The 22,030-nt window shown below is 37.9% G+C and overlaps 1 protein-coding gene across 11 annotated transcripts in view; it reads left to right on the top strand.

Moving 5' to 3' along the window:
* The window catches only part of ULK4 (unc-51 like kinase 4), a 425,848-nt gene that overhangs the window by 76,788 nt on the left and 327,030 nt on the right, over positions 1 to 22,030 (top strand). For all 11 annotated transcript variants that reach the window (XR_005594699.1, XM_039526400.1, XM_039526397.1 and 8 more), the window contains exons 18-19: positions 5,586 to 5,693; positions 10,071 to 10,154. Coding sequence is in view for 10 of the 11 variants with exons in the window: in XM_039526400.1 (XP_039382334.1) it covers positions 5,586 to 5,693; positions 10,071 to 10,154 (192 nt within the window). In the remaining variant the exon portion in view is untranslated. The remainder of the gene's footprint in view (positions 1 to 5,585; positions 5,694 to 10,070; positions 10,155 to 22,030) is intronic.

Genomic DNA, 22,030 nt, shown 5'->3' with positions numbered 1-22,030 from the left:
GGCTTTCTAAAAATCTAAGTACACTATATCCACTGGATTCCCTTGGTCCACCTGCTTGTTGACCTCCTCAAAGAATTCTAGTAGATTGGTGAGGCATGATTTCCCTTTCTAAAAACCATGTTGACTCTTCCCCAACAAGTTATGTTCATCTATGTGTCTGACAAGATTGTTCTTTATTATGGTTTCAACTAGTTTGCCTGGTACTGAAGTCAGACTTAGAGGCCTGTAATTGCTGAGATCACCTCTGGAGACCTTTTTAAAAATTGCCATCACATTAGCTATCCTCCAGTCATCTGGTACAGAAGCTGATTTAAATGATAGGATACAGACTACAGTTAGTACTTCTGCAATTTCACATTTGAGTTCCTTCAGAACTGTTGGGTGACTACCATCTGGTCCTGGTGACTTATTACTGTTTAGTTTATCAATTTGTTCTAAAAGCTCCTCTAATGACACCTCAATCTGGGACAGTTCCTCAGATATGTCACCTAAAAAGAATGTCTCACGTTTGGAAATCTCCCGCACATCCTCAACCATGAAGACCAATGCAAAGAATTAATTTAGTTTCTCTGCAAAGGCCTTATCGTCCTTGAGTACTCCTTTAGCATCTTGATCATGCACTGGTCTCACTGGTTGTTTAGCAGGCTTCCTGCTTCTGATGTACTTAGAAAAAAAAATTGCTATTACTTTTTGAGGCTTTGGTTAGCTGTTCTTCAAATTCTTTTTTGACCTTACTAATTATATTTTTACACTTAATTTGCCAGAATTTATGCTCCTTTCTATTTTCCTCACTAGGATTTAACTTCCACTTTTTAAAGGATGCCTTTTTGCCTCGCACTGCTTCTTTTACTTTGTTGTTTAGCCTTGGTGGATCTTTTTTGATTCTCTTACCATGTTATTTAATGTGGGGTATACATTTAAGTTGAGCCTCTATTATGGTGTCTTTAAAAAGTTTCCATGCAGCTTGCAGGGATTTTACTTTCACTGCTGTACCTTTTTAATTTCTGTTTAACCAACCTCCTCGTTTTTGTGTAGTCCCCCTTTCTGAAATTAAATGCTACAATGTTAGGTTGCTGTGGTGTTAAATTTAATTATGGTCACTGTTACAAAGTGGTCCAGCTATATTCACCTCTTGGACCTGGTCCTGTGCTCCATGTATGACTAAATCAAGAATTGCCTCTCCTCTTGTGGGTTCCAGGACTAGCTGCTCCAAGAAGCAGTCATTTAAGGTATCTAGAAACATTATCTTGGCCTTAATGAATGGCCGTATTGAATTTTCAGACAGATAATAATTTGTGCTGAAATCATTTTTAAGAATACAGCGATGTCATCCAGATACACAAATAACACATAAGTCTAATGAACTTGCCATATTTTTTGTGAAGATATTTCCAAATCTTTATAGTGTTCAACCAATGATAGCACCATCATCTTTTCCCCACTTATGCAAATCAGTATTTTAGGATATTCTAAGAAACACCATTATCTTTCTTTGTAACAGAGTATATGTGCTTTTTCATGTGTACTTTTAAAAAAGTTATAATAGAGATAGTTATTTTTCTGTTTTAGTGCTAATACTGTATATAACCTACTTTTGCAACCAAGTGAGAGTACTGTGTTCAAAGGAAAGTAAAGTTGTTTTGTTATTATCAGCACACGTAACATGATGTGTGTCTACTTAAAAGACATTGAGCTCTACAGCAATTTCTATTATGCTGGAGGCATAGGCAGTTTTATCTCTGTAAGGGTCTGCAGCATTACAAATGTGTTTTAATTCCCACTAATGCTTTCTGACACCTCATACCAATGGATTAAAAATGGAGTAATGTTGTAAATCTCTGCCACCTACTTCATAAGGTATAAAATAGCTCTTGTTTGTGAACAAACTATAATACTGGCTTCTGAACTGCAGAGAAACTTCTAGATGCCTGAATTGGGATGAAAATATCCAAGGAATAACATATTGAATCGACATATTATTTTGTCATACGTATAGCTAATGGCTGTCTATCCAGATATAAATCTTGTACCTTAGCTCTTTTTTATTGTAACTATATCTATTATGTCCATCCAACTTGACAGCTAGTATAAAATGTCTAACTGATGTGTTACATTTAAAATGCCTTTTCAAGACGCTGTGGGACATACTGTTCATTACTAATTGCTCAATAGGGAAAAAGTAGGCTGATAGAAAAGAAAAAAAATAGCCAGAGTGGGGAGAGATGACATATTGTCGATAATTAATATAAATTGACTTTTTATTACAGTTTTTTTCCAAGTAATAAAATACGACTACACTTTTTATTTATGTATTGCTTAAGTTATTGCCCTTTAACCTTGAACAAAAAGTCTATGGCCCAAATTTTGTACTTTTATATTTGGCCCTAAAGCAGAGTTAATTTACACCTGTAATCTATCCTATATTATTCCTGTCAGGAGTAAAAGTAATATTTGTGTTTGTGGGAGAATGAAGAGATTAGTTAGGGTCCATTTTTTCTCAAGGCACATTTCTAGACCAGGATTCCTGATCCCTAGGCTCTGCCCCACATCTCTCCCATAGTTCCAGTTGCAGGTGACCTGAGAAGGGCCTCTGCATGGATTTGGGGAGGAACCAAGATACCCCTCTGACACAATGAGCCACATCCTTTTAGGTGTGCATGTTTTGTCTATGGCTACGGAGAACTTGGTTCCTTGAATGCATTCAGCAAAATCATAGGGCTAATTTATAAAGTGTTCACCGTTAAAAAGTCAGTATTTGATAACATTTACCACAGAGCGGTATTTCAGAGGCAAGAATTTTCCTCTATACTTGGATAGGAAATTTGTGATAATGGTTGGTAAATGCTAACTTTTCAGTGCTGTCCACTACTGTTCTTTCCTTAGTATCCCATATTGTGTGTGTTTGGATTAGTACTAGTTGTATAAAAGCCACATTCAGGATAAGGGTCTCATTGGGTTAGGCACTATAGAAATACATAGGATGACACAGTTCCTATCCTGAATGGTTTGTAGTCTAATTTTAAGGGAAGGTACAACAAGTGAGTGTGACAAACAGCTTGAGGGAAGTGAGATAGATAACAGTAAATGATAGAAACCTATTGTTACATAGACTGTGCACAAATAGGTGTTTTTTAAATTGGAAGATATATAGCTATACTATATGAAATAACATATATATCAGTTATATAGATAACACATCTGATGAGGAAGAAGATGCCAATATCACAGTTATTATTCAGTTCAGAACCACTGAACCAAACTGTACTGGTTTTCTCTCTCAAACTGTTCTGTATTGTATATCAGAAGTTTTAAATTCCATTATTTTTGTTTTTTAAATTAAAATGTAAGCTAAAAGACAATAGTGATACCCCTAATCCCACTTGCTTCTGGGTATGGAACAGCTTCCATATGTGGAGAGAGAAAAATACTGGGGCTGTTCAACTTGGAAAAGAGATGACTAAGAGGGGATATGATAGAGGTTTATAAAATTTTGACTAGTGTGGAGAAGGTGAATAAGGAAGTGTTTTTTACTCCTTCACATAACACAAGAAGTAGGAGTCACCCAATGAAATTAATAGGCAACAGGTTTAAAACAAACAAAAGGAAGTATTTCTTCACACAGTGCATAGTCAACCTGTGGAACTCATTTCCAGGGGACGTTGTGAAGGCCAAAACTACCACAGATCTAAAAAAGAACTAGATAAGTTCATGGAGGATAAGTTCATCAATGGCTATTAGCCAGGATTGTCAGGGATGCAAATCCATGTTCTGAGTGTCCCTAGCTTCTGTGTTCCACAAGCTGGGAGTGGACGAGTGGAGGTGGATCACTTGATGATGCCTGTTCTGTTTATTCCCTCTGAATCACTTGGCATTGATCACTGTCAGAAGACAGGATACTGGGCTGGATGGACCATTGGTCTGACTAGTATGTCCGGTCTTTTGTATCTTGCTTCATATTTTTCTGTCAGGGTGCTTTCTTGTGATTTTGTGTATGTAGTTGGTTATAGTAGTACTCTGATAATTAGTAGTAGTAGGTAGTTAAGTAGCATTTAGCTTTTAAATGCACTCACCAGGTTTTAAACACTGTCATGTGGGATGTGATCCCTAATACTGACCCCACACTCCATGTTCATTGTGCCTTGGAGAAGGGCACATTAAAGACAAGTGCTCTGACTATAAGTCTCTCTAGTTTGTCCTTTTGTAGTGAGGCCTAGATCCATCTCAGTTAAGAAGTGAGTCTGGTCTCTCAGTTTCTGACTGACCCTTCTCTTTACTACTTGTATGTTAAAAAGGTGGCACATCAAACTCCATGGGTTAGAGTACTCTTTACCCATATGGAAGTATAAAATTAGATGAGAATTGAACAATGAAAAGAATATTGCCAGTACATTATTTGTTTAGTTTTGATTTGATTGGTCAGATATGAACAGTCTTCATTGGATAAACTTTTACTTTTCCCATCAGGTAGTGAAAACAAAGTAGACATCCAAGATCTTGGAATTAATGACTGTGTGACACTTGTCTTGGGAGATACAAACTTTTTTTTTTTAAATTAAAATAAAAATACTGCTTAACAAGTCTGCAACCAGTTGTTCCCCAGCAAAAAGGCATAAACTAAACATAGGAACTTTCTCCTCAGACAGACTGACAAGAGGTACTTTTGGTTTTTAAAGGGGAATGGAAGAGGAAGTGTTTACTGATGGAAGAGTGAAATAGTGCACAGTATATTTGTTATTCCAAAGGTGGTGATAATGCATTTGTTTCTATAGTCTTCTTTTCAAATTGCTGTTGAGCCTTGTACTTATTTTTGTACATTTTAAAATATCATGGAGGTAAGCATGCAGTAGGAAGCCCTATTATTTATATGAAATATTAAATGTTATTCCTGCCGGTGTGTATCAAGATTTGTAGCTGGTAACGTTTTACTGATTCTCTGAAAAGGGTAGTACAAGTGGTAATAATATATTTTACAGTAGTCCATGAAAAAGCTGATTTTTTTTTTCAAGTGTTAACACACCATGATGTGTGATATACCATAATTACAGCTTATATAAAGTAAGTATGTAAAAATAACCCAGCACAGGGCCGCCCAGAGGATTCAGGAGGCCTGCGGTCTTTGGCGGCGGGGGGCCCCCACTTCGGTGGTAATTTGGCGGCGGGGGGTCCTTCCGCTCTGGGACCCCTCCGCCGCCGAATTGCCACCAAAGACCCGGAGCAGAAGAAGCTCCGGGGGCCCCGGAGCAAGTGAAGAACCTGTGGGGCCCGGGGCAAATTGCCCCACTTGCCCTCCTCTCTGGGCGGCCCTGACCCAGCATCTCAGGTACATAGCATGCAGTAACTTTTGGAAACAATTGACTTTAAGGATCATGACTGTCTAATATAGGCAATACCTCTCAGTTGTTTCACATTGTAGTTTAAAAATTTCTTCCTGTTCTTCTTTATCAACCTCGTTCTATGTGCGTGAAAGTTCTACCTGAGTGAGGACTACAGAAGTAGAATTGGGTCTCAGGCACATCTCGGCTGGTTTTCAGTGCAAGTTTTGTCTGAGGGTTGCCAATTAAGGCCTATCATATCTTCTATTTTAGGCAGTCGTACTCCTAACTGAAGTGATCAGGGAAAACTTCAGGAACAGCAAATTGAAACAATGCCTTTTACCCGCCCTCGGGGAGGTGCTTTTCCTGATAGCCAGTCAGGTAAGTCTATAAGATAATCTTTGCAAATCTTTTTAATGTTTCAAATCCTTTTCAGAAGTCAGGTAAACATCCTATGTGGGTATTCATAGCATTTGTTACCCTCAAGTGCACGCCTTATTAATGTTTAATAAGTTCAAGTGCTGTGACATTAAAAGTACAGGGGATTTGCAAGTCTTTAAAATCCCACACTGTTGTGCCTGCTTTCTCTCGCTCTCTTTCATTAGCTACTGCCATTAAGGGTACGTCCAGACTACCCGCCGTATCGGCGGGTAGCAATCGATTTTTCGGGACGCAATATATCGATCCCCGAACGTGCTCCCGTCGACTCCGGAACTCCACCGGAGTGAGCGGCGGTAGCGGAGTCGACGTGGGGAGCCGCGGACGTTGATCCCGCACCGTGAGGACCCGAGGTAAATCGATCTAAGATACTTCGACTTCAGCTACACTATTCACGTAGCTGAAGTTGTGTATCTTAGATTGATACCCCCCCCAGTGTAGACCAGCCCTAAGAGAAAGAAATACTTAAAGCTCTTGTTAGAAATAAAATGTAACTTTTAAAGGGGCCATGGAATTATTTGGTTGCCATTTTATATTCCCCCTCTGCTTTGTGAATCTTCAGGACAGATTATAGAAGTTTTAACATCTTTGTTTAAATTTCTTACATTCTTTCATTGTAGATTTTTTTTTCATTTTTTCTCAGTTATCCCAGTTTACACTTCTCAATGCTCTCTGTTATTTTTAAAAATGTTCCTTTGCGCTTGCTAAAAGAGGCATTTTAAAACTGAAATGAAGCCTTTAATGCTTCTAATTCATGTGATGGTATTTCCCCCCCTTGGAAGGAGGGAATCCAGAATGACGGTAGCAGGATTGAAATGTTTTCATGTAACAGTGGCAGTTCCTGTAGTCTCATTAAACTGTCTTGCTTTTACTGGGCCACTGGTGCTATATGCACAGTAGAAAATAGCTCTTAGAAGTTATCCCTACATTTTCAAAGCCGTGGAGGGGGATTTACTTTAAAAAAATAAAAATGAAAAAAAAACCCCAAACCAGCCTCATAAATTATTAAAAGCTTTTTCCAACCGTTAAAAGCTTCTTCCACAATCACTGATTTCCCTCCATACTTACAACTCTATTCTCAGATGATTCCTTCCCCACCCACAAAGAAGGTCATAAAACAAATGGTCCTTTCTGTGTGATCTGAATGTGAGTGAATTTGAACACTGGTTAACTGATGCAACATTCCCTTGCCTGCATTTCAGTGGTGATGTACATGGATCAGTGTTGCCGTGCATCTGGCATGTTAAAAAGCAATTGAGTACTTTACTGAAATTTTATTGTACAAAAATCAAGAAATACAGAGTTAAGTATATTATGGTCCTCTCTCTCAATGCACAGGTAAGGTACAGTATAATGCAGACAGCAGTGTAGCATTTTGCCCTTGCTGCCCCAGCATTGTTTTTCAAAACTTATCAGGAGGGAGACCATCTTTAAGTTTGAATGGGTAGTTCACTTCCATTGTCCTCTGCTGAGACTGTCAATATAGGTTCCAATTGTAACAGTTTGTTGTTGTTGTTTTGTTTTTTATGTGAACAGCTGTCCTCTAGGAACTGGACTGAGATCAAGTAATTTCAAATGGCAAATTTTGATGACTACTGACATAGGCTATATTTGGACTATCGAGCTAGCAACAAAAAGAACAATGTTCTGCACCAGCCACTACCTGGAGTACCATTTTCTAGACAATGCTAGCTTTTGTAGAAAGAGAAATACTATTAATAGTAATAACAGAAGATGGCATTTTTTCTAAACCCCCATGTGCTTCTTTTTTCTTCTTTTAAGAATTAAAATTCTGTTTTTATTCTTTAGAAATGTAGGTCTCTTCAGATTAAAAAGATATGGAAGGATATTGCATGAAAGGATATTGCATGTTATACTTTGTGTCCCTTGAGGCATATGCATTAACTATATTATCTAAATGTTTTGAATATTACTATATTAATTTCATAAGTGCACAAGACCAGAACGAGGTTCTAAAGTGTATATGAGCATTGGTTAACTCCAGTTACAATTAGTAATTTCTCTTACACACAAAAGTATTCACATTATATCCTGCACAGCCCAAATGCATATTCTCTTATAATTAATATGGTATAGGACTACATTAACGTGAACTAAGTACTTTCAAGAGCATATCAGAGGGACCTACATGGAGCACAGAGCATTAGAGCGCTCTACAAATCACACCCCTCTAGAGTGCTTTGCTGGCACTGTGTAGACAAGCCCTTATTCCTCCTTACAAGGCATCCTCTGCTTGAACTTGATTGGGCTGTAATTTAAGGTTAGAGTTATTTTTCCCTATTCACTTTTGCAGTGGATGGGGAAAGGCAAACTTGGGTTAAAACCCAGTTTGCTAGTGTCCAGAGATGACTTTCACATCCTTTCACATTTTGTAATATTTCTCAGATGTTGGGGTTACTTTGAGCATTTAATCTTCAATTTTCTTTAACAGTAACATGAAGAAAAAATGTAAATGAAGAATATCTCTATATAAATATCTGCAGATAAATTAAAAAGAAAAAAGGCAGGGGAGAGAACATCATAGTCCAGGGTTAGATGTCCATGGCTGGCGTTAAATTGAATCTCCCCTGGTTATACCATGTAACTTGACAGATCTATCATTTTTGCATGTGTTAGTTCCAAGGGAAATTACACCACACGTTTGAATTGATAGTTAGCTGGCATAGAGCTCAAAGGAAATTAGACATTGATAAAAACTCAGTTTATCTATTGATACCCTTTGTAATCAACTTAAACTTTATTCTCCCTTTGAATGAAACAAGGTTTAAGAAATGATAATGTTGGAATGAAAGAAATGAAGTATTTGATTTTTGATTAGGGTTGTACGTATTTGTCTTCCTCGGAAAGGAAAATATATGGAAAGCAATTCATTAATCGCTTTTCTTCAACTAGTATATCTTATTAATGGAATGGTGATGTTGAAATATATATAGAATCTCAAAAGTCAGGAGACACAGAAAATTAATGTTGTTCCTGCAACATTAACCTGATCACTTTGTACATCCTAGGCTTTTTAGAGTATGCAGTACATTAAAAGATTATTCTCTTTAATTTTCCCAGTAAATGGTTTTTCTCCTGCAATTACTAGCACCTCTATACTATCAAATGCAGGTTAGTGCCCAAATGTGCAATTTGTTTTCATGAACTGTTACAGGTTCTTTCTATACTAAAGAAAATCCAAATAGCCTTCTATTTACCTGACAATTTGTATTATGCGATTTTTTTAAAAGCAGCAATCTATTTACCACTAATAGCAGAATAATAGTCTCATTTTAGTGAATAGAACAAGACTATTTCAATAGGACTGGTAAGTAAGGATTCTGGAATATCGTTACTTCTCTCTAGATAAATAGCAGATTTCCAAGTGCTCCATACTGGGTCTTGAATAAGCTACTCTAATAATTTCTTCATATTTTTCAAAAACAAATTTTCTTTAAAAACTTTTTTAAATTGAGGGACAGTAAGCAACTGTATTTCTAGATATAATTTAAACACAATCATTTCTTTAAAAGAATTTTTTCCCTATTTTTAGTAATTTAGAAACTTCTGAAGTTCAGAAAAGAACGGATTCTCACTTGGGAGAAGGACTTGCTTTATTTGCCACCAGTTCTATCCAAGTCTTAGTTGGATGTCCCTGAAATGGACACAGGCTGTACCATTGTGCCAGAGACATGTTATCTTTTTATGTTGTTGCTGTTAAACTATGATCTGAGACTTTTTTTTTTGAATGCTTTAAAAAAAGTCTTTGTCTGTGGATCTGCTGATGTACAGTGCCTTTGCTACTATAGATCAAAATCAAAAAAAGGTGTAGATAAATCTTATTGTATAAGTAGAAAATTATTTAATTTCATACTAGAAATGGATTGATGCTGCAAGTTGAAATGGACTGTTCATTGAAGTTCCAAATGTGGTAGCAAAAAATAGCGTCTTTAGGTAAAAATAGGTAACGAATTAATCAAAATGATTGCTGAGATTGTAGGACTGGCTTTGAGTGTGAATTACATCAAGCCAATGAAAAATACAAACCTTAGGACAAATACTCATGGGAATTTTACATCATGCTTCAACCATATAATTAAAATCAACTTTTTGTGCCATAAAAATTCAAAATATCAAATTCAACTTTTGTTCCAGAATTTAATCTATCTTCTAGATTTTATTCAGTTGACATATGTATATTAACCTTTTAAAATCTGTTGGGTATATTTTTCATGGCTGAAATATTATGATTTTTTTAATTAAAGGGTTAATATCATTTGTGCTGTTAGCTTCATTGCTGATGCTTCCACTTCATTACAGGAAGAAAAAAAGGAGCACCACAGAGAATGCTGGGTTGTTCCCTTGGCTGCTTACACTGTGCTAATGAGGTGCCTTCGGGAAGGGGTAAGGATCTTTTATTGTCCTCAGTAGAATTTCTCCACTGTAATAACCCTTCAGGCATTGTGAGATGATTGTAGCCTAAAGCACTGCAGTACATTGTCAGTGAAGTATTGCTCCTGAATTTAAATAATTGTGATACGACCATGACCTACGCAGTAGTAGTAGATTGCAAAAATGAAGTAGCTTTCTCTGTATACTCAACATTTATACATTGTTACTTGATTTTGTTTATAAGATAGTAAATGAAGAATTACTATGATGTAAATGTTGAATTTATTCATGTTATGGATTTCTTTTGAGGACTGTTTGGTGAACTAGTACAATTCTTGCTACAATTTATTTTTTGCGTAGATCTTTTTTTTCTGCAAGTCTGTTAAAAAATTGATATACAAGGCTCTAAACACTCCATCATCTTGTCAGGTCATCAGTGTCTTTTGAGGCCCCAAAGTAGTAAACTTTAAACACTTTTTTGCTATATATTATATGTCTTATAGTTAATTTCTATTGTGACAACTTTGCTTTGTTAAAGAAGGAAAGAAAAGAACTACATTTATGGTCCCTACTCACAAAATGAAAAAGAATTGAGCAGAGCCACATATAAGGTTGGCATTTACTGTTTATTTAAGACCAGTTGCCCAAGGCAAAGCCAAAGGCTGAAAACATTCCTTACTTGGGGATGGGTGGGAGTCAAGATGAGTACCTTTCTTTTGAGATCTTTATTGCTTACAGATTGTACTTAATGGAGGAAATCTCCAGATGCGTAGAAAACCTCCAAATCGTCAAACGACCAAGAACACACAACTGATTTGTTTTTTGGACTCTTTCCAGCAAGTAGTAATGGATACATAGTAAGATGTCACTCTAAGACATGGTTGTTAGAAACGATGTAAATGTCATCTTAAGAAAGGGAGACTTCTTACTATCTGTAGATATACATGGCATAGAAACAAAACAGAGACATTCAAATGAACATTAATTTATTCCTGTACAGTAAAATAAATGCTAAACCCTGAAATATATTAAATTTCACTGAGAATTTATCTGGATATTAGTTTTTTCAAATTTTTTTTCTAATGAATATAGTGCTCATGAAATTTGCTGAACTGATAGTCCTGCAAACGGAGGTTTATCACTGAAGATAAAGCACAGCCACAGATTTTATGCCACCACAGTGCAAAGATCCTGCTCTGAAGAGGCATTGTGTGTTTGTGTATGATATGCATGTATTCATTCAATAGATCTGAAACTAAATCAACACTTTTTAGGTATTAGGGGGGCTAATTACCAGGCGGTGAAGTGGTCTGTCCAAGCTTAGATTTAAGTAAGTTGAACAAGTTCTTCTGGAAGTTTGGTTTGGAATGTTAACTCTTGCATTTATAATTCCATCATTTTGAAGTATGAATTGGTTTGCAGTTCTTGATTTAAATTATGTATATTTCCATAACTCTAATTGGCTAAATCATCGGAAGTAAATCTATTTTGTGATAGCACCAAGATATTTTTAGTACAAGGTTCTGCCATTTGGCATTTCTACAGTGCCAAAGGTCTATATTAAGTGTCTTTCTGTAGTAGCAGTGCATCGAAGAAAACCGGGTATCTTTGTTTACCCATATTTAGATGATTGGCTGCTGAAGGCTGTTATGTGAAGATTTGCATTGAGGTTCTACCTCCCTACTTATGGATTAGGACTCCTTCTGAATATCAAAAAGTCCAATTTATGTCTGTCGGAGAATCCATGTTATAGGAGCTATACTGGACTTGGTAGCAGAGAGCGCTTTCCTTCCAGAGGAAAGATTTGTGGTGATGATGGTATTCCAGAGATTCTGTGTCATCAGACCCAGAAAGTAATTTTCTATTTGGGTCTAAGAGGTCTCATGGCAGTGTCTATTTGTTACTCCATATGCATTCCTCAGAATGAGGCCAATGCAGTGGTGGATGGCTCAAGTTTACAAGCCAAAACCAGACATTCTTTACATGTTAGTCACCATGCCTCAGGACATTTTTATTTTTTTTTTGGATGAGGAGGATAAACTGAGCCAGTATTCTCAAAGGCATCCTGTTCAGTTCCCATTTGCCACAATAATCTCAATGCATCAGACAATGGATGGGGAATTCATCTGGGTTCTCCGATAGTTTGAAGTCACTGGGCATTTCAGGAAAAGAATTTGCAGTTTTAGAACTGAGAGGAACTTCACCTGGCTCTCAGATCTTTTCTTTCTCAAATAAGGAGGAAAGTTGTTCAGGTAACGATGGACAATATAGTTGGCCCTATATTATATCTGCAAGCAAGTAGGTGCCCTGTCTCCTCTGCTGTGTGCGAAGGCAGTCAGTCTGTGGGACTGGTACAGTCTACACGTCTATCTGTTTAGCAGGGTACAGTAATATATTGGCAGATAAGCTCAGCAGAGAAATTTCTCAGATGCACAAGTGGCCTCTGAGGGACCAGGTAGTACAAGAGATCTCCAGTTGGGGTTGGCCCATTGTGGATCTGCTTGCAACCAAGTTCAACAAAAAAATAGTCTTTTCTGTTAAGTGTGGGAAAGAGCAGTGGGTCCATCTTGAACGCTTTCCGGATGCAGTGGTGAGAGGGCCTCCTGTATGCTTTTCCCCCCCTTTCCCATTAATTGAGATGGTGGTGAGGAAGATAAGAGAGGAAAAGAAAGAGTTGGTCCTGATTGCTCCAGCTTGGCAGAGACAGCAATGGTATGCAGACCTGCTTCAGTTGTTGGAGGGAGTTTACAGATTCTTTCCTTTGCCTCCAAACTTGTTTTCTCAGCAGTATGGCAAATTCTTCATCTGGATCCCCAATCTCTCTATGTAACATCCTGGCCTATCGGACTTTGAATGATTTTGAACAACGTGTTTGTCATTAGTCAGACTATATTGCTTAATTCTAGAAAACAATCTGTGATGAAATGTTATTTGAAATGGTTTAGATTGTTTTTATGAAAAAATCTGGCTCACCATTTACAACTTTTGTTCTCTGTGTTTTGGAATATATAATGTATTTGAAGTGTGAGGGGCTCTTTAAATTGTCTTTAAGAGTTAATTTGGCTCTTTCAGCTTATCATGTTTTGATTGATGACAGATCATTATTTGTGTATGATACAGTTAAAAGGTTTTTGAAGAAATTATCTAACTTGTATCCCACTGTTGAGAGATCTGGTTCTGCCATGGGCTATTAATGTGGTCTGATCTATGCTTATGAAGCCCACAGGTAAATATAAAAAAGCAACCATAACAGAGGGCTAGACGGGGAGGAAATGGAAAATTACAATAGGGTCATATGAGAAATAAAAGGGAAATCAGTGGGAGAATCTGCTCAACATCTTTGATTATAGCCAAATATAAGGATTATGGGGAATAGATAAAAAACTGGAAGTATTAGTACATAAGCTAAATTCTGACTTAAGTGACATCAGAGATCTGTTTTGCCAAATTACTTTTCCATCAGATGTCTGAGTAGTTAAAATCCCCCCCCATTACTGCTAGGTCTTGTGTTTTGTATATTTCTGTTGTTTGTTCTAGATATGTCTCTTCCACATCCTGATTTGATTGTCTATAGTAGACCCCATCATGATGTCAACCCTGATTTTTTTCCCCTTTTATCTTTACCCAGAAACTTTCAACTGATGGACCTTTCAACTTTCTGGCCCTCAGAACAAGTATATATATTCTTGATTTATAATGCAACATGTCCTTCTTTTTCCCCCTACTCGTCCTTCCTAAACAAGCTATAACCCCCTATACTGATATTTCAGTCATGAGATTTATCCCAAGTATTTTTCAGTAGGTTCTTGCAAAATATTGGGGACAACTTTTTATTTCATTAAGCAGAGGACAAAACCAGGGGGACAGCCATTTTAGACTTGATTCTGACTGACAAGACAGAACTGGTTGTAAATCTGTAGGTTGAAGGCAATCTGGGTGAAAATGATCATGAAACAATAGATTTCATGATTATAAGGAAAGGAAAGCAGCAAAGAATCCTGTGGCACCTTATAGACTAACAGACGTTTTGCAGCATGACCTTTCGTGGGTGAATACCCACTTCTTCGGATGCAAGCAGTGGAAATTTCCAGGGGCAGGTGTATATATAAGCAAGCAAGAAGCAAGCTAGAGATAACGAGGTTAGATCAATCAGGGAGGATGAGGCCCTGTTCCAGCAGCTGAGGTGTGAAAACCAAGGGAGGAGAAACTGGTTCTGTAATTGGCAAGCCATTCACAGTCTTTGTTTAGTCCTGAGCTGATGGTGTTAAATTTGCAGATGAACTGGAGCTCAGCAGTTTCTCTTTGAAGTCTGGTCCTAAAGTTTTTTTGCTGTAGGATGGCCACCTTAAAATCTGCTATTGTGTGGCCAGGGAGGTTGAAGTGTTCTCCTACAGGTTTTTGAATATTGCCATTCCTAATGTCTGATTTGTGTCCATTTATCCTTTTCCTTAGAGACTGTCTAGTTTGGCCGATGTACATAGCAGAGGGGCATTGCTGGCATATGATGGCATATATTACATTGGTGGATGTGCAGGTGAATGAACCGGTGATGGTGTGGCTGATCTGGTTAGGTCCTGTGATGGTGTTGCTGGTGTAGATATGTGGGCAGAGTTGGCATCGAGGTTTGTTGCATGGGTTGGTTCCTGAGCTAGAGTTACTATGGTGCGGTGTGCAGTTGCTGGTGAGAATATGCTTCAGGTTGGCAGGTTGTCTGTGGGCGAGGACTGGCCTGCCACCCAAGGCCTGTGAAAGTGTGGGATCATTGTCCAGGATGGGTTGTAGATCCCTGATGATGCGTTGGAGGGGTTTGAGCTGGGGACTGTACGTGATGGCCAGTGGAGTCCTGTTGGTTTCTTTCTTGGGTTTGTCTTGCAGTAGGAGGCTTCTGGGTACACATCTGGCTCTGTTGATCTGTTTCCTTATTTCCTCATGTGGGTACTGTAGTCTTGAGAATGCTTGGTGGAGATTTTCTAGGTGTTGGTCTCTGTCTGCAGGGTTAGAGCAGATACGGTTGTACCTCAGTGCTTGGCTGTAGACAATGGATCTTGTGGTGTGCCCAGGATGGAAGCTGGAGGCATGAAGGTAGGCATAGCGGTCGGTAGGTTTTCGGTATAGGGTGGTGTTAATGTGACCACCACTTATTTGCACCGTGGTGTCTAGGAAATGGACCTCCCGTGTAGATAGGTCCAGGCTGAGGTTGATGGATGGGTGGAAGCTGTTGAAATCATGGTGGAATTTTTCAGAGTCTCCTTCCCATGGGTCCAGATGATGAAGATGTCATCAATGTAGCGTAGGTAGAGAAGGGGCGTGAGTGGATGGGAGCTGAGGAAGCGTTGTTCCAGGTCGGCCATAAAAATATTGGCATATTGTGGGGCCATGCGGGTGCCCATAGCGGTGCCACTGATCTGGAGATATATATTGTCATCAAATTTGAAATAGTTGTGTGTGAGGATAAGGAAAGCGTGAGAGCAGTCAAGAGATAAACAATAAAGAGAATGGACTTCAAAAAAACAAATTGTAACAAACTCAGAGAACTGTCCTGGGGGAAGAAAATCTAAGGGAAAAAGGAGTTCATGAGAGCTGGCAATTTCTTGAGACAATATTAAGGCACAACTGCAAACTATCCTGATGTGAAGGAAAGATAAGAAGAATAGTAAGAGGCCATTATGGCTCCATCAGGAGTTCCTTAATGACCTGAAAATCAAAAAGGAATTCTACAAAAAATGGAAACACGGACAAATTGCTAAGGAGGAGTAAAAAAAAAGAATTGCACAAGCATGTAGGCACAGAATCAGAAAGGCTAAGGAACAAAATTAGTTATGCCTAGCAAGGAACACAAAAGGGAATAAGAAGAGGTTTTTAAAATGCACTAGGAGCAAGAAAAAGACAAAGGAAAGCATAGGTTCTCTACTCAGCAGGGAATGAGAGCTAATACCTGATGATATCAAGAAGACTGAGGTATTTAATGCCTATTTCGTCTTCACTAAAAGGGTTAACGATGACTGATACTCAACATAGTTAATATTAACAACAAGGTGGAAGGAACAAAAGCCAAAATAGAAAAGGAGCAGGTTGAAGATTATTTAGATAAATTAGATCTATTCAAGTTGGTAGGGCCTGATGAAATTCATCCTAGGAAGCTTAAGGAAGCAGCGGATGCAATCTTGGAACCATTAGTAATTATATCTGAGAACTCCTGGAGATGGGTGAAGTCCCAGAGGACTGGAAAAGGGCAAACACAGTACCTGTCTTTAAAAAAGGAAGCAAAGATGACCAGGGAAATTATAGACCCGTTAGCCTAACTTTGGTACCTGGAAAGATACTGGAACAAATTATTAAGCAATCAATTTGTAGAAGAAAATAGGACTATAAGGAGTAGCCACTGTGGGTTTGTCAAGCACAATTCATGCCAATCCAACCTAATTTCCTTGTTTGACAGAGTTACTGATCTAATGGATAGGGGAAGCCATAGACATGATATATCTTGATTTTAGCATTGTGGCTGACACACTTCTACATGACATTCTCTAAAGGAAACTTGGGAAATGTGGTCTAAATGAAATTACTCTAAGGTGAGTGCACAACTGGTTGAAAGACTGTACTCAAAGAGTAAGTTATCAATGATTTGCTGTCAGAGTGGGAGGGTGTATCTACTGGGGTACAGTATTATTTAATATTTTCATTATTGACTTGGAAAATGGAGTGGAGAGTGCTTATAAAATTTGCAGATGACACACCGCGCTGGGAGGGGTTCAAGAATTTTGGAGGACAGGATTAGAATTTAAAATTAAAAAAAATTAAATTAGAGAATTGGTCTGAAATAAAAAAGATGAAATTCGATAAAGACAAGTTCAAAGTACTACATTTAGGAAGAACAAATCAAATGTACAACTTCAAAATGGGAAATAATTGGGTAGGTGGTAAGTACTGCTGAAAAAGATCTGGGCTTAGAGCAGATCACAGACACAATATGAGTCAACAATGTGATTCGGCTGCGGTAAAGGTTAATATCATTCAGAGGTATATTAATATGAGTGGCATATGTAAGACATGGGAGGTAATTGTTCCATTTTACTCAGCACTGGTGAGGCCTCATTTGGAGTAGTGTGTCCAGTTCTGTGTGCCACACTTCAGGACAGATGTGGATAAACTGGAGAGAGTCCAGAGGAGAGCCACAAAAATGCTAAAAGGTTTAGAAAACCTGGTCTATGAGGAAAAGTTTAAAAAAAAACACAAAAAAAACCCAAGGCATATTTAGTCTTGAAAAAAGAAGACGGGAGGTCCTGATAACGGACTTCAAATATGTTAAGGGCTGTTATAAAGAAGATTGTGTTCAATTGTTTTCCTTGTTTCCTGAAGTTAGGATAAGAAATAATGGTCTTTCTCTGCAGCAAAGGAGATTAGATATTAGGAAAAACTTTCTAACTCTCTAAGGATAGTTAAATTGTACAATAGACTTCCAAGGGTGGTTGTGGAATCCCCATTGTTGGAGGTTATTAAGAACAGGTTGGACAAACACCTGTAAGGGGTAGTCTGTTTACATGGGTCCTTCCTCTGTGCAGAGTGCTGGCCTTGATGATCTTTCAAAGAACCTTCCAGCCCTACATTTCTATCATTCTTTCTTTTTTTTTCCTTTCCATTTTATGTGATGTGACTTGGTAATTTTTCACATAGTGTGTGCTCAAATACAGTACAGAATGGTGGTTTAAGAAGAAAATTTCCTTGACATTTAATTTCCTTGTTTCTGTTTACATCAGTTGGCCCCGTGGTATTGTTGAAATATATATATTTATCATTAAATATATATGTATTTACAAGTATAAGAGCTAAAGCCCCAGTCTGTTTGCTGCAGTGAAGTCCTGTGTCCAGGCTGAGCCTTATTTTTGGGCTGCTGAAGGACCGATTGTGTCATACTGAGGGGACAGACTGGGTGGTGTTTATTGTCCTCCTTACTCCTTTTTTAGATGTCCATTCCCCAATTTACAGTCAAATTCTTGGTTTATTTTTTTTAAAGTAAAAGTAAATCTTTTACTCGTGCTACATTGTCAGATTATTTTTTTCAGTGCAGAATGTGTAATTACAATTCACAGTCAAATGAAAATTTTGATTTCTATAATCCTGAATACTCAAGAACAAAAGTTAATTTTTTCGTGATACGGCTTTAATATATTCTAATTTTCCAACTTTCATCTTTGTTTAAACTGAAAGTGTTCTAGCAACTGATTAGAAAGATGCTGGAATAAGTTCTTTATTTCCCGAATCTGTTTCCAATCTGCTTCTGTAATGACACTACATGAGTGTTTGAAATTTTTGATTTTTTTATATATAAATGTTATACATAGTGTGTGTGTGTGTGTGTGTGTGTGTGTGTGTGTGTGTGTGTGTGTGTGTGTGTGTGTGTGTGTGTGTGTGTGTGTGTGTGTGTGTGTGTGTGTGTGTGTGTGTGTGTGTGTGTGTGTGTGTGTGTGTGTGTGTACAATATATTATCCAAAACTGAAGATGACATGTTAATTAAAAGTCAGGGGGGAGGGATAGCTCAGTGGTGTGAGCATTGGCCTGCTAAACCCAGGGTTGTGAGTTCAATCCTTGAGGGGGCCATTTAGGGAACTGGGCTAAAAATCTGTCTGGGGATTGGTCCTGCCTTGAGCAGGGGGTTGGACAAGATGATCTCCTGAGGTCCCTTCCAACCTGATATTCTATGATCTACACTGCTTTTAGATTTTATGTTCTTTCTCAGTGTTTAGGAAAGCTTCTAATATGCTGTTGGCTCTTCCACAACCAAAATAAATAGCAAGATAGAGTAAAATCAGTTATTTATCCAAATGGAAATGTTGACCTCTTTATACTTTTAAATTTCGAATGAAAGGGAGGCTTACCTTTGTCTTTTCAGATATATTCACCTTATTCGTACTTGCTTTCTCATTTATGTGTGCCTGATTTTCAGAAGTACTGAACACCCACAACTGTATTCGAAGTCAGTGGGAACCAGAAGTGCTTAGTGCCTCTAAAAATCAGGCCCTATATCTTTTAGTGCTCTTTTGTAAAACTACTTGGAATCTGAGAAAATCTGATAGTGTTACTTTTTTAATATTGCTATATTCATGCTGTTTATGGTTCATGATATTGGCAGGTTATCTGGTGTACGAAAAGCTCTTTAATCATATCTTGAGGATCCATTTCTGTCAACTAACATAGTTTATGTCCTGATAACATGACAAGATGAATCCTTCAGTTGAGGCCAAATATTAGTTTAGCTCAGGCTCCCTTCCCCAAGAGTTAATAAAGCAGAAAATGGTACAAGGCTTGTTGCTTATACGGTGTTTAAGAACAGGTCCCAGGGGGGCTAAGGGAGCCAATCTCAGGTGGCAGCAAATTGAATTAATCTGAAAGCCTCATTGAGTTGATAGAGCACTGTGACAATACATGACCATTTCCCAGCCAAGATATAAGAATGACTGTGGTTATCTGGTACAGGGCATGACTCATCTCCGCACTGGCTGGCACACTTTTGAGGGACAAAATTTTGCTAAGAATAGCTAAAACTGCATCTGGATATTGCTGAAGATCTGTTAGCATTCATAATAACCATTCTCTGCTGCATAATGCTTTGGTTATGGCTTATTTATGGTATTGCAATGCATTTATTAAATGTGGTGTTACTTATTTCAAGTGACACAGGAGCCCCAGTTTGTGTGCCTAATAAGCATTGGTATGTAAGAGAGAATTATTACTGCTATTAATCTTTTGAATATGTACAGTGAGTATTGTAAATGCATGTATTTTTTTCACTTGTGCAGTTCAGAAAATCATTTAAACTGAAATTTAAAGGAAAAAACTTTATACATTCAATCATTTGCAAACAAAAACATCTGAGAAATAAGGATCAAGAAGCTTAATTTTGATAAAACTGCACTTGTTTGAGTTTTTAAATGGTTGTCTACTGTACAGGATGGTACACTAACAAAACTTGTTAAGATTGGGGGCTAATTCTCCTTTGATTTACAGCTGTGTAAATGAGAAGTAAATCTATTGAATCAGTAGTGTTATATCAGTGTAAAACTGGTGTGAGATGAGAATCAGGCCCCAGGAGTCAATTGTTCTTGTTTAAGTAGAACTGAAGTTTAGACAGTGGTAACGGATTAATATGACACTTAAGATGAAAGTTTCCTTTAATAAGAATTATACTAAATTCCCACATACATCTATTTAGTCTTATGTTTAAAAATTAAACATCAATGATCAGTAGAGGGAGGAGATAGTTAGGAATATATTTTTAATGACATGAAAAGTTTCATTATTGTTGCTCAGTTGGTGGTGGTTATGACAGTGGAGATATAAATGTCAGAAATCCAAAGGGAACGAGATGGTAGGATAAAGTGGAGAATAATATAAGAGAAATAAATAATGCCATTATGATGCATTATTTGTGAAGACTGAGTGTGCTATAGACTAAACAAACTAAATCTCTGGAGTACATCTATTGTCTGTCTTTCTTGTATTTAAATTAACTTGACCAATTCATCAGTTGCATGTAGTCAGTGTTGAAAGACTTTGCTTATTCACAAAAAGAACAGGAGTACTTGTGGCACCTTAAAGACTAACAAATTTATTTTAGCATGAGCTTTCGTGAGCTACAGCTCACTTCTTCGGATGCATAGAATGGAACACACAGACAGGAGATATTTATACATACAGAGAACATGAAAAGGTGGAAGTATGCATAACAACAGGAAAAGTCTAATCAATTGAGATGAGCTATCATCAGCAGGAGGAAAAAAAACTTTTTGAAGTGATAATTAAGATGGCCCATAGAAGGTGTGAGGAGAACTTAACATAGGGAAATAGATTCAATTAGTGTAATGACCCAACCATTCCCAGTCTCTGTTTAGGCCAGTGTTAATTGTATCTAATTTGCATATTAATTTGAGTTCAGCAGTTTCTCTTTGGAGTCTGTTTTTGAAGTTTTTTTGTTGCAAAATTGCCACCTTCAAGTCTGTCACTGAGTGGTTAGAGAGGTTGAAGTGTTCTCCCACTGGTTTTTGAATGTTATGATTCCTGATGTCAGATTTGTGTCCATTTATTCTTTTGCGTAGAAACTGTCCGGTTTGGCCAATGTACATGGCAGAGGGGCATTGCTGGCACATGATGGCATATATCACATTGGTAGATGTGCAGGTGTACGAGCCTCTGATGGCGTGTCTGATGTGATTAGGTCCTATGATGGTGTCACTTGAATGGATATGTGGACAGAGCTGGCATCGGGCTTTGTTGCAAGGATAGGTTCCTGGGTTAGTGTTTATGTTGTATGGTGTGCGGTTGCTGGTGAGTATTTGCTTCAGGTTGGGAGGCTGTCTATAAGCAAGGTCTGTCCTGTCTCCCAAGATCTGTGAGAGTGAGGGATCATCTTTAAGGATAGGCTGTAAATCTTTGATGATGCGCTGGAGAGGTTTTAGTTGGGGGCTGTTGGTGATGGCTAGTGGCGTTCTGTTATTTTCTTTTTTAGGCCTGTCCTGTAGTAGGTGGCTTCTGGGTACTCTTCTGGCTCTGTCAATCTGTTTTTTCACTTCAGCAGGTGGGTATTGTAGTTTTAAGAATGCTTGATAGAGATCTTGTAGGTGTTTATCTCTGTCTGAGGGATTGGAGCAAATACAGTTGTATCTTAGAGCTTGGCTGTAGACAATGGATCGTGTGGTGTGTCCGGGATGGAAGCTGGAGGCATGTAAGTAAGTATAGCAGTCAGTGGGTTTCCGGTATAGGGTGGTATTTATGTGACCATCGTTTATTAGCACAGTAGTGTCTAGGAAATGGACCGCTTGTGTGGATTGGTCTAGGCTGAGGTTGATGGTGGGATGGAAATTGTTAAAATCACAGTGGAATTCCTTGAGGGC

Source organism: Mauremys reevesii, linkage group 2, assembly GCF_016161935.1.
Source record: "Mauremys reevesii isolate NIE-2019 linkage group 2, ASM1616193v1, whole genome shotgun sequence".
Taxonomy (NCBI): Eukaryota; Metazoa; Chordata; order Testudines; family Geoemydidae; genus Mauremys; species Mauremys reevesii.
The sequence above is the reverse complement of the archived record's forward strand: the minus strand, read 5'-3'. Positions and strand labels throughout refer to the sequence as shown.